At 62.7% G+C, this 15199-nt stretch overlaps 6 protein-coding genes across 6 annotated transcripts in view; 3 read left to right on the plus strand and 3 right to left on the minus strand.

Moving 5' to 3' along the window:
- Positions 1–350: 350 nt before the first annotated feature.
- Positions 351–6922, minus strand: F751_0471 (4-alpha-glucanotransferase DPE2; the record flags this gene model as incomplete). The annotated part of the gene is made up of 20 exons (XM_011397229.1): positions 351–480; positions 762–847; positions 1068–1178; positions 1342–1499; positions 1805–1940; positions 2140–2241; positions 2398–2545; positions 2712–2843; positions 2988–3157; positions 3314–3492; positions 3604–3669; positions 3928–4216; positions 4409–4551; positions 4852–4983; positions 5205–5384; positions 5558–5660; positions 5891–6014; positions 6158–6300; positions 6561–6768; positions 6897–6922. The coding sequence occupies 20 exons, from the start codon at positions 6920–6922 to the stop codon at positions 351–353; spliced, it is 2766 nt and encodes a 921-aa protein (XP_011395531.1).
- A 443-nt stretch (positions 6923–7365) lies between these two features.
- Positions 7366–9047, plus strand: F751_0472 (Metaxin-1; the record flags this gene model as incomplete). Its single annotated transcript, XM_011397230.1, has 5 exons — positions 7366–7455; positions 7540–7971; positions 8171–8264; positions 8410–8623; positions 8879–9047. The coding sequence occupies 5 exons, from the start codon at positions 7366–7368 to the stop codon at positions 9045–9047; spliced, it is 999 nt and encodes a 332-aa protein (XP_011395532.1).
- A 472-nt stretch (positions 9048–9519) lies between these two features.
- Positions 9520–10182, plus strand: F751_0473 (hypothetical protein; the record flags this gene model as incomplete). The annotated part of the gene is made up of 3 exons (XM_011397231.1): positions 9520–9545; positions 9657–9771; positions 10027–10182. 3 exons carry the CDS (start codon positions 9520–9522, stop codon positions 10180–10182), a joined length of 297 nt encoding a protein of 98 aa, XP_011395533.1.
- Positions 10183–10344: 162 nt separating this feature from the next.
- Positions 10345–13690, minus strand: F751_0474 (hypothetical protein; the record flags this gene model as incomplete). The annotated part of the gene is made up of 9 exons (XM_011397232.1): positions 10345–10483; positions 10711–10900; positions 11191–11365; positions 11506–11575; positions 11695–11873; positions 12600–12724; positions 12856–13163; positions 13285–13409; positions 13508–13690. 9 exons carry the CDS (start codon positions 13688–13690, stop codon positions 10345–10347), a joined length of 1494 nt encoding a protein of 497 aa, XP_011395534.1.
- Positions 13691–14691: 1001 nt separating this feature from the next.
- F751_0475 (hypothetical protein) lies at positions 14692–14934 on the plus strand (the record flags this gene model as incomplete). The annotated part of the gene is made up of 1 exon (XM_011397233.1): positions 14692–14934. The coding sequence occupies one exon, from the start codon at positions 14692–14694 to the stop codon at positions 14932–14934; it is 243 nt and encodes an 80-aa protein (XP_011395535.1).
- The window catches only part of F751_0476 (8-amino-7-oxononanoate synthase), a gene marked incomplete at both ends in the record, with an annotated part of 2778 nt that continues 2412 nt past the window's right edge, over positions 14834–15199 (minus strand). Inside the window, one exon of the mRNA XM_011397234.1 lies at positions 14834–15139. Coding sequence (XP_011395536.1) covers positions 14834–15139 — 306 coding nt within the window. The remainder of the gene's footprint in view (positions 15140–15199) is intronic.

Genomic DNA, 15199 nt, shown 5'->3' on the forward strand with positions numbered 1-15199 from the left:
CGACGCGATCTGTCCCAGGGCCACTTCTTGCCCCATTTATTGCCCTGCTGTGCACCTGTACCCCTCTGCAGGCAGCCTGAGGTGCAGAGCAGTGTCTGCAATTTTGTCCGCGTTTGTGCACATGCTTTTGTAACGAGCGAAGCAGCCATCCTGTTTGCCTCCGGGGGGAGGTGGGTTGAAGATCGTTGGCCTGGAAAAAGGATGTGGCGGAGGCCACTGCGCGCATGATGGGAGAAAACCTCGCGCGCTGTGCTGGACCGGGATGCGTGTTCTGGGCAGGATCACAGCTCCCTGCAGATCGATTCTTGGGGAGACAGACTTCAGTGTGGTTGGCTGACCGCCACATTCGCTCATTCTTCGACCATGAGCCTTGGCAGGTCGCCGGCCAGACACCTGCCGGAGCTCAGGAGCAGGCCTTGGACCGTGGCCTGCAGCCTCGGACAGTCCAACTCCCGCAGAGTGAGGTGCATGCGGTACCGCCTGGGTGCAGGGAGGGGGCATTTGCTTTGACCAGCAGGCTGTGTGCGGTGATAGGTGGGATGAATGCAGCCAGGGTGGGCATAGGAGGTGTGCCATGACACTCCGATGGGAGGTAAGGTCAACCAAACTCCCCTCAAGCGGGGCCATTGGCATGCAAGCTCGGGCTCCTGTTCAGGATGGAAGACACCATCCCGTGACCCCTGGCCCAGACCATGGTAGATTCCAGGGGAGATCAGCTAACTCTCAATAACGGCCCCAGCCCTCAAAAGATGCTGTCTCACCAGTAGTGCTCTGGATTGCTGGGCGCATTGATGGTCTCCTCACTGGCAGGGCGGACCCTGTCCCAGGTCTCGAGGGCTATGATATCCTTTGGGTGATTGAGGGATGGGTGAGCCGGGTGAGCTGCCGACACCAGAGGGTGCAGGCCTTGAGTGCCGGCACTCTACGGCAAGTCACAGTACCAGCAGCGCCCCTCCGCTCCCGTTTGCAATCCTCGAGCTTTGCCGAGGGGGCAGGCTGCCCATTGCTCGTGTGGGTCGTCCCCTTTTGGCAAGACCCCAAACCCCCGCCCTACTACACCAGCACACCTGAATGGGGAAGATGGCCAGCACGGCTGGCGAGTCCACGTGTTGTTGCGCGATGGCCCGCATGATCTCTGGGGTGCAGGACGCTGGGGCGGGTCCCTCCCCTCCCAGCACCTGCAGCGCGGGGGGGGGAAGGTGTGGAGAATGCTCGCGAGACTGACCAGGAGGAATGCGTGTACAGGCGCACATCAGTTTCAAAGGAAGCAGGTGCATGCATTCCCCGGCGCCACTCGCTCTGACGAGAGCGGCCTTCGGCCCCGACCGGCCCCTGCGGTACCTGGGCGTAGTACCGCTGCCGCCTCGGGGCGTCCTCCTCGTACCACGCGCGTGTGGTGGTGGTGTCGTGGCTGGATGGCGAGGCCACGCACATGTAGGGGTAGTCAGCGGGGTCACCAAACTCCTCCTGGCTGGAGGGCATGCGCTGGATGCGCAGCGCTGGGGAGGCAGGGGTGGGGCTCGTTGGGAACGGGAATTGCGAGACAGAGGGGGTGCCCAGTCCATGCATGACAGGCACGCTGGATGAGGTGCGACACAGGACGCGGACAGGGGGATCCCCATGCACGCTCCCTGTTCTGTTGCTGGGGCACTCCAGTCCAGTTATAACAAGCTCTCAGCCCAGTCCCATCCCCAGCTCTCAACTTCGTTCTCAAGAGGTCCCAACCGCACAGCCCACTCCTTGATACCCATCCCACACCAGACACATTCCCACTGCCCCGGCTGCAGCGACAAACCCGTCTCACCCAGGATCCCCAGCTCCTCCATGATGGGTCGGACACACGCCGGCGTGAACCCCAGGTCCTCGCCACACATCAGCATGTCGGAGGATGAAAGGAGGGCGGGCAGCGTCCTGTGACCCTGTGCCCTCCACAGCTCCTCCTGTGCCCAAGACGAGGGGCAGGTAGGGGAATGTATGCAACTGTCTTGTGATCAGGGTTGGACAAATACAGTCTGAAAGGTGAGGCTGCACCCAGAACCACAATGGGCCGCCCGTGCGACAGACTGTCCCCGCTTGCCGACCAGGAGAGGATGCCCTGCCCACAGCAACCCCAGGACCCTCCATGAATGAATGACTGACCTGGCGCCGGTAGAAGTAGTCATCATGCTGCCAGGCCAGCTCCTCGGCCCAGGCCACATTGTCCAGGGCAGCAAAGCTGGTGGTCTTGGTCAAGTCAAAGCGCTGTGAGCGTGGTTGGAGAGTTCTGGCTTGTTGGACTGGGAGGTGTTGCAGTGCAGCCCATCGCTGCAGGAGCAGCGGTGCCTGGGACCATTAAAAACAAGTCATCACACCCACACACCCCTTGCCCAGCGAGGGTTGACCAAGCGCGCGCCGCACCGGGTAGAGCTTCTGTGGATCCTCGGGGTCCCTCAGAAGCAGCACATTCCGCCGCATCAGCAGCAGGGTCTCGTGGATCCTGGGCCAGGCGCTCACGGCCAGGCCGGACATGCCCTCCGGCACTGTGAGCGTCCGCAGCACCACCTCACTGCGTGGTGGGTGGGTGAGGGGCTCAGCGTGGTGGCATCTGTCGGGCCGGCATGCCAGACACGCGCCTGGCAGGGGCAGGAGGGCAGGGGGGTGCTGTTCCAGTCCCTTTCCACAAGAGAACAGCAGGCAGCTTGATGTGCGTGCCATGTCAGCCCCTCGATCACCTGGCATACTCCTCCCGGAAGCGGAGCCGATCGCCGTAGGAAGGCTCGAAGAAAGCGCTGGCAGCCTCCGCGGCCAGCACGTCGCCGAGCTCGGCTGTGAGCAGGGCCAGGGTGACATACGGCTCCTCCAGCCTGGGTGACGTGGGGGATGGAGGTGGGGGATTGAGGAACCCCTGGCACCCTGGCATGCAGTCAGTGGAGCTAAGGCTCTTGCATAACACGTTTGAGCCACTGCGAGGACTCTCATGCGCCAATGCGCCATCATTTCCCCATTACTCCACCTCCTTGTGTCCGACGTGCCTGTGGAAGTCCCAGATGCCCTTGGCTTCTAGCTCAGCTCTGGCAATGGGGATGCAGGGCCTGAAGTGCCCCATCATGCCACTCCAGCAGTCACCGGGGATCTCCCAGATGCGGAAGAAGCCGATGATGTGGTCCACGCGGAAAACCTGGGGGTGAGTGTGGAGGCAGGGAGTGAGCGGGTGCGTCCCAGGATGGGAGGTCGCGAGCGGCGGTCGCCTGTGCAAGAAGGATGGCGCACCGGGGCACCGCCTCCCTTCCCTATGTCCTGCCATTGCATCGCCTCCTAGGTATGTATCGCAAACTCTAAGAGAGCATTCCTCCTTCCTTCCACCCAGGTCCCGCCTACATGCCTGAAAGTAGCGTGCCATCTGGGCGAGACGTCGCCTCCACCAGGAGTAGTCGTCCTTGGCCATCTCCTCCCAGTTGTAGGTGGGGAACCCCCAGTTCTGACCGTCCTGGTTGAACCAGTCGGGAGGTGACCCTGGCGGGGCGTGAGGGAGTGTGAATGTGTAAGGCTGAAGGGGTGTTCCAGCACGCAGGGCACACAACGACCCAGGCTACAACATCAAGGCCTGCAATGAGGCAACAGCACCTGTGCCCGTGCCCATGTGGAACAGGTTGGGGTAGAGCCAGGTGTCCACACTACACTTGTCAACTCCTGTGAAGACAGCCAATGGGAGTGTGTGTGAGGGGACGAGGGATATCCCCGAAGGCTCCAGTCCTCTTTCCCACGGCCGCTTTCAGATTGGCGCTCAGTGGCTCCTTGTGGCCGACTGACTCTCAGGTTGGGCAGCCCATGACAACAACAGCCCGGCAACTCATGCCTCTTACTACTGCCACACCCTCCCGCGCCACCGCCCAGCCCCTTTTTGGTGAACACTGTCGCGCCAGTCCCCCCCCCCCCGAACATACGCACCTATGGGGAGGTCACCCTTTAGGACGACATGCCGCTCGCGTGCATAGGCGCTGGCAGCGCTGAGCTGGCAGTGCAGGTGGTACTGCAGGTACGAGCAAAACCACATGTCGCGCGCAGACTCGGAGTCTGGCCGCCAGAACTTGGCCGTCGCCCGTGGGTCGTAGGCGCTGTACCTGCCCCACTGGGTGTGGTCTGCCGTGCCGAAGAAGGACTGGAAGTAGCAGAACATGGAGTATGGCTTCAGCCACTCCTCGTGGTGGGCGCAGAACTCCAGGAAGGCGGGGTCACTCTACGGGGGGGGGGTCGGGGGTGGTGAGGCGCTCGACGCAGCTCGGCTGGGGCGGGGCAAGCGGTGGAACGACGCATGCATGCTGCACCAGCCAGGCCCCAAACCGCCCCCCGCACTAGGGGCATTGCGCCGCGGGCATGGACGTGATCGAGGTGCTTCCTGATGATACCCCACGTGCCAGCGCCGGCTCACCAGGAGCTGAGGAAATGCGGCGTCAAAAAGCTTGCGCGCAATGGCCAGCTTGGCAGCGAGCGTCTGCTCGTAGTCCATGTCTGGGAGGTTGAGCCTCCTGCGAGCCTCAGCAACCTCCTCCTGGATGGCAGACGCATGCGCCCCTGTCATGGCATGAGAGAGTAGGTTTGAGAGCCGTACGAGCATCCTCGGGAGCACCGCACCCCCAAGTACATTGAACCGTGATGTTCTGCAGGAGGGCTGGAGAGGTGCTGGATCCTCGACACCCACATGGAGTCGGCGAAAAGTTTTGAAACCATTTCCCTCGTACTGCAGCCTCTCTGATGATGAGCAGGCACCAGCACCAGTCCAGCACAGGCCCAACATGGTCCAGCAATCATGCACCTTGGGCGCAGCTGCCCGAGCAAGCACCAGGTGCCGACACCCTTGCACGCTCATCCTACCGGGCAGCCGGTCCAGGCAGAGGTAGAGTGGGTGCAGCGCAAAAACGCAGAGGGAGGAGTATGGATACGAGTCCCGCCAGTCTCCCTTGACCGAGGTGTCATTCACGGGGAGCAGCTGCACCACCGACAGCCCTGCGGGTGTCATGTGACGAGTCGCTCCTGTGACAGGCTGACAGCATGCTGTGCAAATTCGCGGGGAACCCTCGCCCGCCAATAATGCCCCGTTGCATGGATTGCCCCCTTTTCGGCCCCCATGCAAACCCCTCTTCGCTGCGCTCATGGCCATCATCGGCCCCTGTGCATCGCAAGCCACCCACTCATCAGATGGTTTGATCAGACACCCACAGGGGTACCTGTGTTCCTGCAGAAGTCGAGGAGGGGGCACAGGTCCGCAAAGTCACCGCACCCCACTGACGCCTCGGTGCGAAGGGAGAAGACGGGGACAGCAACACCAGCGCCCCTCCACCGCCGCTCGTGGCGGAAGAAGGAATCATTCCGTACCACGAGGAGGGGCAGGGGTCCCTCCTTTGGGGCTGTGCAGGGCAGGTGGAGGGGATGGGGTGAAGGGGCAGGCAGGAAGCGGTGAAGCGGAGGCGTGGATGGGGACGAGGGAACCTCAGGACGGGAGCTTTGGCCCGCACCTTCTCGAGACTGCCCCTCACCAGCCAGACAAGGAAGGAAGCATCCAGGCATGAATTCGACCGACCTGGCATCATCCTGTTCTCCCCAGCTTCGAGGAGGAGGGTTCCATCTGCGCCGCGAATCACATACTTGTAGGTCAGGGGAAATGACGTGTGCGGTATGCTCACCTGGAAGGGGCAGAGGGAGAGGGTGGCGCGCCATGCAAACAGTATGCATGCGCAGTGGGAGCGAGGGCATGCGGGGCAGCAAGGCCACGAGCAGTCCAGGCATTGCACGGCTCCATCGGCCTGATGACCGCACTTGTTCTTCCTCTCCACACATACACACGTTTGCCAGAACAGGCATACAAAGACCAAACCCCAACTTTTCTGACCTTGCCCGCCTCCACCCCCCTCACCTCTACCTCCCAGCAGGAGGGCGCGGTCAAGCGCAAGCTGAGGCTCTGGGGAAGCTGCCAGGATCCCAGGCCAGGGGCTCCTCCTGTGACGCAAACCTGCTGGCCCTCTTTCAGCTGCCAGTCCCTGATGGTGCGACGCAAAGGGGATGTGACACAGGAGGCCAAGGATGACTTTGAGTGAGCGGGTGAAGGTACAAAACACATCGAATGGGAGTGTAGCCTGCCACATCCCACCCTGAGCATGCCATACCACCCAGCCAGCCTCACCTGACTTGGAACTTGACAAGAGCATGCCCTTCGCAGATTGAGGGGCGAGGGCCCTCCGCTGCCAGCCTCGGGGTCTGGTGGTCGCCGAGGATTGCCTTTCGAAAGGCAGAGCGAGCAAACAGGTGGGCTGGGTGCGAGTCGTCCTGCAAGGATGAGATTTGGTGGGTCAGACCTTGTCGCCGCAGTACTCCCTGCTTGCTGTCCTCAGTCACGTTATTATATTGACTCCAGTCCAACCCCTCAAGCTAAGTTGCCTCAAGCCCTAGGCATCAGGTAACCAGCAGTATAACTCCCGCTCCTGCTCCTCGTGGCCTCCCTTGTTGAGCACCCCTTGCAGGAGCAACTCAGCTCCAGCCCCACTGTCCACCAAGTCACGAACCAGCACAGCCTCGCAGCACCTCACCTCCCAGACATCTGTCACGGTGACGATGGCGTCGTTGACGAGGTCAGCCGGGAGGTGCAGTGTGTGCGACCCCGACTCCCATTTGACCACGTTGAGCCTCGCATCCACCACCGCATACTTGTACAGCAGGTCGGCCGGGTGTGCCACGCGCAGCGAGGTCTGCCACACCAGGGTGGAACCCACGTGGCTGCACTCCAGCTTGTGTCCCCTGCACGGCGTGGGCGCAGGGAGGGGAGCAGCTGCTCTGGAACCCCGGCATCGGTTGAGGGCTGCTGGCCGCCTACAGCAGTGCCGGCAGCGCCATGATTGGAGCATCGGCCTGGCCCCTCCACTCACCGCTCCACATCCAGATTGCCTAGCATGGGTCCAGGACCACATAATACGAGCGCTTCACCCCACTGAGTGTGGTAAAAGGTCTTGAACCTCAGGGTTACCTCCCCCGCCGGAGACATGTGCGCAACCGACCTCCAGAATGCTGAGGGTATGTGAGGATCATGCGCAGCCGAGCACCTCCAGCCGCATGGTACTGAAGGGGTTATCTGCAGTTTCAGGCTGTCAAGAGGGGGCACGAATAAATTTAGGGATCCCCGGACTCGCCCCATCATGTGCGCGCTCAGGCTTGACTAAGCATTCGCACCTCCAACATCTAGTCCCCGCAAGGCAACCTGCAACATTGGGCGACCCTCCGCAAAATCAAGAATCAGTGATGACATTTTTCCCACTTTCAATCATAGGTTCCTTATCCTCTACTACGCTTGGCATGCGATAAACGCCGCGATCGCTGTTCTTCCCGCTTGGTGTGGGGATGGCCACCGGCACCCCTTTCCTGATCCTTTACAAGGCGCCCTCGGCCTGGGGTCTTCCCTCTCTGTCGATCTCAAGCATACAAATTGAGGTGTGCTATTGGGATCGCTGCACACTGCAACGTGGCACATCCCGTGTGCTCAACCTCGATCACCCTCCCTCTCTCACTTTTCAGGCATACCTTCAGCTGGCGGGGATCTCGTACACCGTGCGGGAATGCTCGTCGGACTCTCAATCCCCCACGGGCCGCTTGCCCGCTCTCGAGGCGGGTCCGACCCTGGTGGGCTTAGCCCCCGTCAAGTGCCCCTACACCCCGGCCGAGGAGGAGGCAGCAGCGGGTGCCCTCCTGAGCTACCTGCGCGAGTCTGTGCGCGACCTGGATCAGGGTCTGAAGGGAGGGGCCAAGGGCGAGGCAGTGGCCTTCCGATCCCTCCTGCAGACGTCCCTCCTCCCCGCCCTGGTGTACTCGGCCTGGAGTGAGCTGGAGGCGTACTCAAACCACATGCAGCCCGCCGTGGGAGCCCAGCTGCCCTTCCCTCTCAGCTACATCACACCTGCAATGCACCGCCGGGCTGTGCGCCAGGCTTTTCGAACGACAGGCGAACAGGTGCACTCGAGTGTTTAGGAGTGCATGTTTGAATGTAGTATGCATCTTGGGGGGAGGGAGGGGGGTAGATGCGTGTGCACTGGCATACGTGGAGGCCCAGTGCCGAGGCTCATACTATCTGACAGTGGATGTGGGTAACCCACACACCAGAGGGCTCTGTTGTATTTGCACCCATCCTTGTACATGGTCTGAACCTCAGGTGTACGCAACAGCTGCGGCAGCCCTGGACGCCTTTGCGGCCAAGCTTGCGGGGGGGGAGGGCTACCTTCTGGGCTCCAGCCCCAGCACCATTGGTGAGTTGAGAAAGGAGCGCCACAGTCCTCCCCCAGACCGGTTCTGGCGGGGGCCCTTCCTGCGGCCCTGCAGGGTGGTGGTGAGGACATCCCCCTTTTCCACGCCACGCCGTGCCAGCGCTCTGTGCTCCCCTCACCCATGCAGATGCTCAGCTGTACGGCTGCCTCACCTACCTTCGCTCCGCCCCCGTGGTGCACCCCCAGCTTCACCGCCACTTCCTTGGGCAGCGGGAGCTGGTGGCGTACACGGTCCGCGTGGGAGAGGCGCTGGCGGGGCTGGAGGTGCCCCTGCCCCGGTCGGACCCTGGGGCAGCCGGACCCTCGTGGAGCGAATGGTCTTGGGGGGGGTCCACTTCCAGGTGGGCTGTCTTCAGTGGCTGCAGGGGGCATGGTGCCTTTTTGTGGCTGGCTCACAACGGGACGGGGCTGGATGGGGTCCGCTGAAGAGGTGGCAGAATGGGTCGCGAAGTGCGGATGGCACTCCCTTGGGAGGAGCCCCTTGGTGTGGAGCGGACAGAGGCAAGGCACACTGGTAGCCCTGACTGCAGCGAGGTGGCATTGTAGGGCATCCTTCCGCTCACTGTGATTTGCGACCCTTGAATCATTCTTCGCAGGGCCAGCAAGGAGGCAAGCGCCCTCTCCGCAGAACTAAACCGCAAGGGCAAGATCTGGGTGGGGTGTGCTGCTGCCGTCATCGTGGCCTACGTAGTGTTTGGGGGCCAGTACTTCCAGTTTGGGTTTCTGGATGACGAGGACGATGACCTGGACGGCGACTATGAGTGAGCGGACGTATGTGAGCTGCCCTGCCCCAAGCGTCTACCGCCCAGGCCATTGCTGTGTGAGTGCTCAGTCTTGTAATACAGAGGCGAGTTACCGGACACGCCAGATTCGATGTAAGAACAACGAGCTCGTCCTCTAAGGGTAAAGCCCTTCTGGACCCGCTTGCTTTCCTCCGAGATTGACTATACCGTGTCACGGGCTCTCCATGCCCGGTGCAAACCCTTTCCCCCCCGACCGCTGCGGGGCATCTCGATAATCATTGCAAACCTCTCCATACCGTAAACCGATCTCGTATTGCTCCCACTGATCCCAGCCCGCGGTCTCCGCTATGTTGCGGGTAGTCCGTGCGGCAGGTCTGCTCCGCACAAGGGCAGCGCCCAGCTGCAGCTGCGCTGGTAGGCTGTTCTCTGGAAAATCCAAGCCCACGGATGAGCTGGACGATGCCTCCTATGAGCTCCTTCCGCCCGGTGCCAGCATGAAGGACCCCCTATACGGACTCAGGTGGGGCCAGCTGCCCCGTGTGATGCGGGCACTGCTATGCATAGGCTCGCATGCATAGGGCTGATGGTCTGAGGCGCCCACTCTCTCCTCTATCGCCCCACCCCCTCGCAGCCCCGACGCGAAGGTCTTCCACCACGACAACAAGCAGGTGGTGACCGACAAGCAGAGGCTGTCTGATGCCCTCCCACATAGCAGAGAGGCAGCACAGCAAAAGCTGAGGTCCCAGGTGAGCGAGGAAGCTTGGAGAACCAAGTTTGTGTTGGGTGTGATCTCTGGATGCAAGGGACGGGTCACGTTGAAGAGCACAAAAGTGGGGCAGGTTGGGGTTAAGTCAGCGCATGTTCAGCCTCCTGCATTCTGATGTATCTCCCCCCGCCCCCCCACATATATGTATCTCCCCCCGCCCCCCCCACATATATGTATCTCCCCCCGCCCCCCCACATATAAGTCGACCAATCCCCGCCCTCCCTGGAATCCATAGAAGTACCGCAAGGCGCCGGCGGATGACGAGGACGATCGGTACGTGTACCTGCCCCCTGGGTCGAGCATGCGCGAGCCGGGCGACAGCATGTCGGACCCCGGCGAGCGGAAGGTGTACCGCCGCGACCCCACCCCCCTGCCCAAGAAGGGAGAGTGAGGGCTGGAGTGGCTGCAAGGCACCCTGCCACCGGCTCCCTCCGCCACCTCCCCTTCTTGCCCCTTCCGGACTGCAGTGTAAATCCAACACTTGTAATAGCTCGCGCACTCTCAGGTTATGTGGGGCCAGTCTGGAGGTGGATTGTGATGCACCGGAGGACCTTCAGAGGTCCAGACCGCCTGCTGCTCCCGCGCCGGTGCCCTCCAACCACCGGTGCAGCACCTCTTGGTCTGACCTCGACACGAGGGCCAGGTTGGAGATGCCTTGCTGCCCTGCCAGGACCCTGACGTGGCCGGGGGCACTGCAGCAGGGACGAGGAGGCGGGGCTGAGAGGGGCGGTGGGGCGCAAAGAACACTCCAATGCGCATGCGGAGCGTATCCCAGGGCACGGGCTCGGACGCGGCCCGGCGCCGTCCCGCATGCCCACCTGTCACCCCCCCCCAACGAAGCCCCTCTCACCAGGCGGGGTGGAACCATTGCCGCGCCGCGCCGCCGCGGCCCTGGTCGGCGCGGTCCAGCACAAGGCACAGCTCCTCCTCGCGCAGCAGCGCGCTGCAGGCCCCGCAGTGCGCCCTCATCCCGGCCGGGCCGTAGGAGGCGAGGACGCTGGTGTCGGGCGGCCCGGCGCCTATCCTGGGATTCCGGGCCTCCAGGACGGCCCGCCGTGCGGATCGTGCGGCGGGCGCCACCGTGGTGTGGAAGTCGCCTAGGATGCCGCCTGGGGTGGGACCGGTGAGGAGAGGGGTTGGAGGAGGCGCCTCACGATCCTCCTCGGGGTACTGGTTGAGTGAGGCCTGGGCAGGCTGACTCTAGCGAGGGTGCAAGGGCCAGGTGCATGTGGTGCCGGGCTCCTCGCGCCTTCCTGCGCCTGGCGAGAGCATGGCCAGTCCGCAGTCTCATCATGTCCTCACACCCGAGGTGGACTTGCCAGCGCGTGCATGTTGCTCTTCACTCGCTGCCATTCCCCGCCTCCACCCCCTCCCCCAATCAGACACACACACCTCCCACCTTGGAGGCGGCCCGACGGTTCGCGCGGGCCCCGCGTCGGGTGCCGCGCGACTAGGACCGTCTGCCTGACGACCTTGCGGGGCAGCGCCTGCATCAGCACGGGCTCCAGCTCGGCGGCGCGGGCCTTCCAAGCCGCCTGCTTCTCCTCGTGCATGGTCTTGGTCCTGGGTGACGCCTGGGCAGGGGTGAAAGAGGTGGGGTGAGGTGTAGTCGGCAAGGCAGACATGGGGTGAATCAGGAGCCTCTGGCGGTAGACCAATGCCGGGGCATGCGTGGCCGCCAGGGGCTGGACAGCGGGGCATGCTGGTCCTTCACCTGCTGAACCAGCAGGTCCAGCACGCCGTCGATGGCCTTTTGCCTCACCGGCGGCGCGGTGCATGGCGTCCTGTGAGTGTGTTGTGTGTGTGTATGGGAGTCAACTCTGCATGGGGTGGAAGTGTGTGGCGGGTCCAGAGGTGCATGGCCTCCTCTCATGGCAGCCGAGGGGCTCAGACTCTCACGCACCTCCCCCCGCTGACGGCCCCCTCCCCCAGGGCTGCAAGGGGCCACGTCCCACGCAAGCCCACCCACCGGCAGGTAGGGCACTGGGGCGGGTCCTTGAAGCTGCGATACAGGTCGCCTAGGCACGCCCCGCAGAAGAGGTGGCCGCATGGCACCAGGACATGGGTGGCCACCAGGTTTTCCTGAAGGGGGAGGGGGGCGAGGTACATGGGCGCAGGGACCGGCCGGCGTGGTGGGGATCGCCGCCTGCGACCCAGGCCCACGAGACTCTGCAGACTCCCACCACCACACCCACACGTCCCTGGCGGGTCCGGACCCCCTGCAGCAACCCCTCGCGTCGCCAGCCTGCCTGACAGATGGCGCAGACCAGGTGCTCCGTGATGGCGTGGAGCTGCAGGCGCCGGGCCTCGGCCCACGCCGCCTTCCCCTCGGGGGACACGCTCGCCCTGGACCGGCCCCCGACCAGCTCCTCCCCCGCGCGTTTCGGCCTGGGCCTGCTCGGCGAGGAGGCTGGGCGCGGGAGCATGCTCGCGCTGCTGCCACGCTGAGGCTCGGCGGCGCTCGCGTCCTTGTCTGGGCTGCTGCTCGTCGCCGTGGACAAAGCGGTGGCAGGGTGCCATGCCTCTGCCTGGAAAGTGGCTGGGTCCTGCTGCTGTGGGGCAGCAGGGGAAGCAGGGATGGCCAGTGAGGCCGATATCTCCCCAGAAGGTGCCCGTGGGGGTGCAGCAGCATCCGACCCGAACACAGGCCCCTCGTCCTGCACTTGGATTCATGGGGGACAACATCCGAACTGAGCTGGTGCGGGGCCTGCCGGTCTGTGCTGTAGGAAGCCAAGCCTTCAGGGTGCACAACGAGCCAGCATCAATGCCGACCACAGCCCAGCCTTGGTTCAGAGAATGCACACCCACCTCCACAAGGTCGATGGGCAGCGAGCTGTCGTCCTCCACGCCGGCCAATGGCAGGGGTGGCCCGATGAGACAGGTGTTTGGAGGAATGCTGGCATCCACTGAAGCCGGAATGTCTTGCACTGACGCTGTGGGGGAGCGATTTCGGCGTGATCCTCGAGACAGGTGTGCCCAAGAGACACGCGTCAGACCATGCTTCGCGCTCCCTCAACAGGTCTGCGGCATGACAGGGTCCCTTTTTTCCAAGCTTTCTTTGTACCTGCGGGGTGGCTGCATGGGCTCCGGTCTGCCTGCTCCTGCAGCAGTGCCTCTGCCTCCAGATTGAAAGCATGCCTCGTGTTCTCGTCGGCAAAGACAGGCTCCACCCACTCCCGCTGCCTGCTCGTCGCCAGGGACCGCGCCGGGCTGAAGCTGTACACCTCGCGCCTCGGCTGGGAGTCGAGGTGTGCAATGGGGCAGGGCACCTCCGTGCCGGTACCTGAATCCGCTTCGGGGCCTCCCCCGCTGCTGAACCGGAAGGCCCAGGGATTCGGGATGAAGGTACTCTTGGGCTTCACAGTCTGGGGCCTGCGAGGGTTGTGATGTTGGGAGAATGTGGGGTCCAATCTAAGTAGGCACATGGATGTAGACTTCGGCCCGCTCCTTGGCCTCACTGCAGACAAAACGACTCAAAATCCCCAGGACCCACCCGCCAAAGTGGAGGATGTCGCCATCCTCCAGGACATGCCAGCTCTCAGGCTCCAGGGGACTTCCATTGAGGAAGGTGCCATTCGTTGCATTGTTGTCCAGGATGGAGAATCGTCCCTCGACAGCCTGGAGAGGACCCAATGCGAGCAGGAGTCGTGCTGAGAGCGGTCCAGAACCTGGTCAGAGAACGCGGTGTACAGCACTTGGCGGCCCGATCAGATCACCTTGATCAGGGCATGCCGCCGGGAGAGCATGTAGGCTGTTCCAGGGGGTGCGCTTTCGAAATGGCTCGCAGCGACGTGGCAATCTCGGTCCCTTCCCACGATGATGCGGCCGTCGGCCCCGAGGTCCTCCAGTATACTGTTGAGATTGTAGGTTGGCCCATTGGGTCGCAGATTCCTCAGCATGGCTCCCCGCCAAGGGAGTTGGGGCACCGACACAGCCACCTCCAAGCTCGGCTGGAAAACTGTGCCGGGCCCCCACAGGAGCTTATGCCAGGCGATCTAGCTTCGTTGCCTTTGAACTGTAAAGCGTGGCAAATCGCCCATTGGCGATTCCTGTGTTGATGAGCGAGGACTCGTACTGTCGGGAGCCATCAGCGACAGCCGGTGATGATTTCATGCTGGGGCACAGCACAGAGGGGTCAGTGAAAGGTAGAGGGTGCCCTTTGGTGAGTCGAATGGGGGGCTGGACCACCTTGCCCTTTGACAAACGAAGTCCAGTTTGAGGTGTCCTATATCTTACTTGTAGATGCAGAAGTGGCTGTGCTAAAAGGTTGTGCAAGTTGGCTGGCTGTACTACACGTCAGTGTTGAGCCCCTGTTACCTTGACATGGATGTAACGATAAGATCTGCGAGCATTGGATCTTAGAAGTGTTCTTGCCCGGTGTCGAAGGGGATACTCGCATCCCTGATGTTGTGAGGCTGCGTTCTGACAGAGGAGCTGCAAAATAACAAGGGTGACGACATACCTCTTGCTTGCATCATGTTCTGGGCGCTGGCCGCCACACTCATTCAGAACCTGCAGCAGTCCCATTGCTTCGTTAAGCCTTCACATCCAATCGTTCATCAGTGTTGACCTCATCCACATTGATCAACTACGCACATCTGCAGCATCAGCTGGACATGGTGATTGAGCTGCGTGATGATGTTCAATAACATAGCCAGCAGTAATCGCGAAGTTTTACATCGGATTCAGATCCAACCACATTCTGATGTGCGAGAGGTACCAGGTTCGATTCCTGGATGGTCCAATGAAGGACCACGGGCCATTAGCTCATATGGTAGAGCGCTCGCTTAGCATCTTGTGGAATTGTTTTTTGGTACTGGGTGAAGCTGGGAATTTACATGCCCCCGCTTCATGGCATGTGCCACTGAGGTTGCTGAATCAATGGATTCATTGTTGACACATGACCCACCCATTGGGTAGAAGATGGTGCAGGCGAGGAAGATTGCTGGCCATCACCTCCTCAGACCCACGTCCATGGGGCCCGGCAGGAACAAGAAAGCTGTCAACCATGCCCCCGCTGCGCCGGAGGCCCTGGCACCGGGTCAGAGCCTCGCAGCCGCGCTGGCCCCCGCCAGTCCCTGCCCCTGCAGGGCTCTCACCAGCGCCACCACATCGGCATCGCTGTGCGCGGCGGACAGGCTGATGCGCAGCCGGCTCGTGCCGGGCGGCACGGTGGGTGGGCGGATGGCAGGGACGTGGAAGCCGGCGCGCCAGAGGTCGTCCGCCAGGCGCAGCGCCCGGGCCTCGGCGCCCACCACCACCGGCAGGATGGGGGACCGTGACGGCACGCCCAGTGCGCCGCTCAGCACGCCGACGTGGCGCCACAGCCGCCGGCGCAGCTCCGGCTCCTGCGGTCAGGTATTCGTTTTGGAGGGGGGGATGGGAGGTGGGGGGGGGGGTGGGCCATG

This window comes from Auxenochlorella protothecoides, assembly GCF_000733215.1.
Source record: "Auxenochlorella protothecoides strain 0710 unplaced genomic scaffold scaffold107, whole genome shotgun sequence".
Classification (NCBI taxonomy): Eukaryota; Viridiplantae; Chlorophyta; class Trebouxiophyceae; order Chlorellales; family Chlorellaceae; genus Auxenochlorella; species Auxenochlorella protothecoides.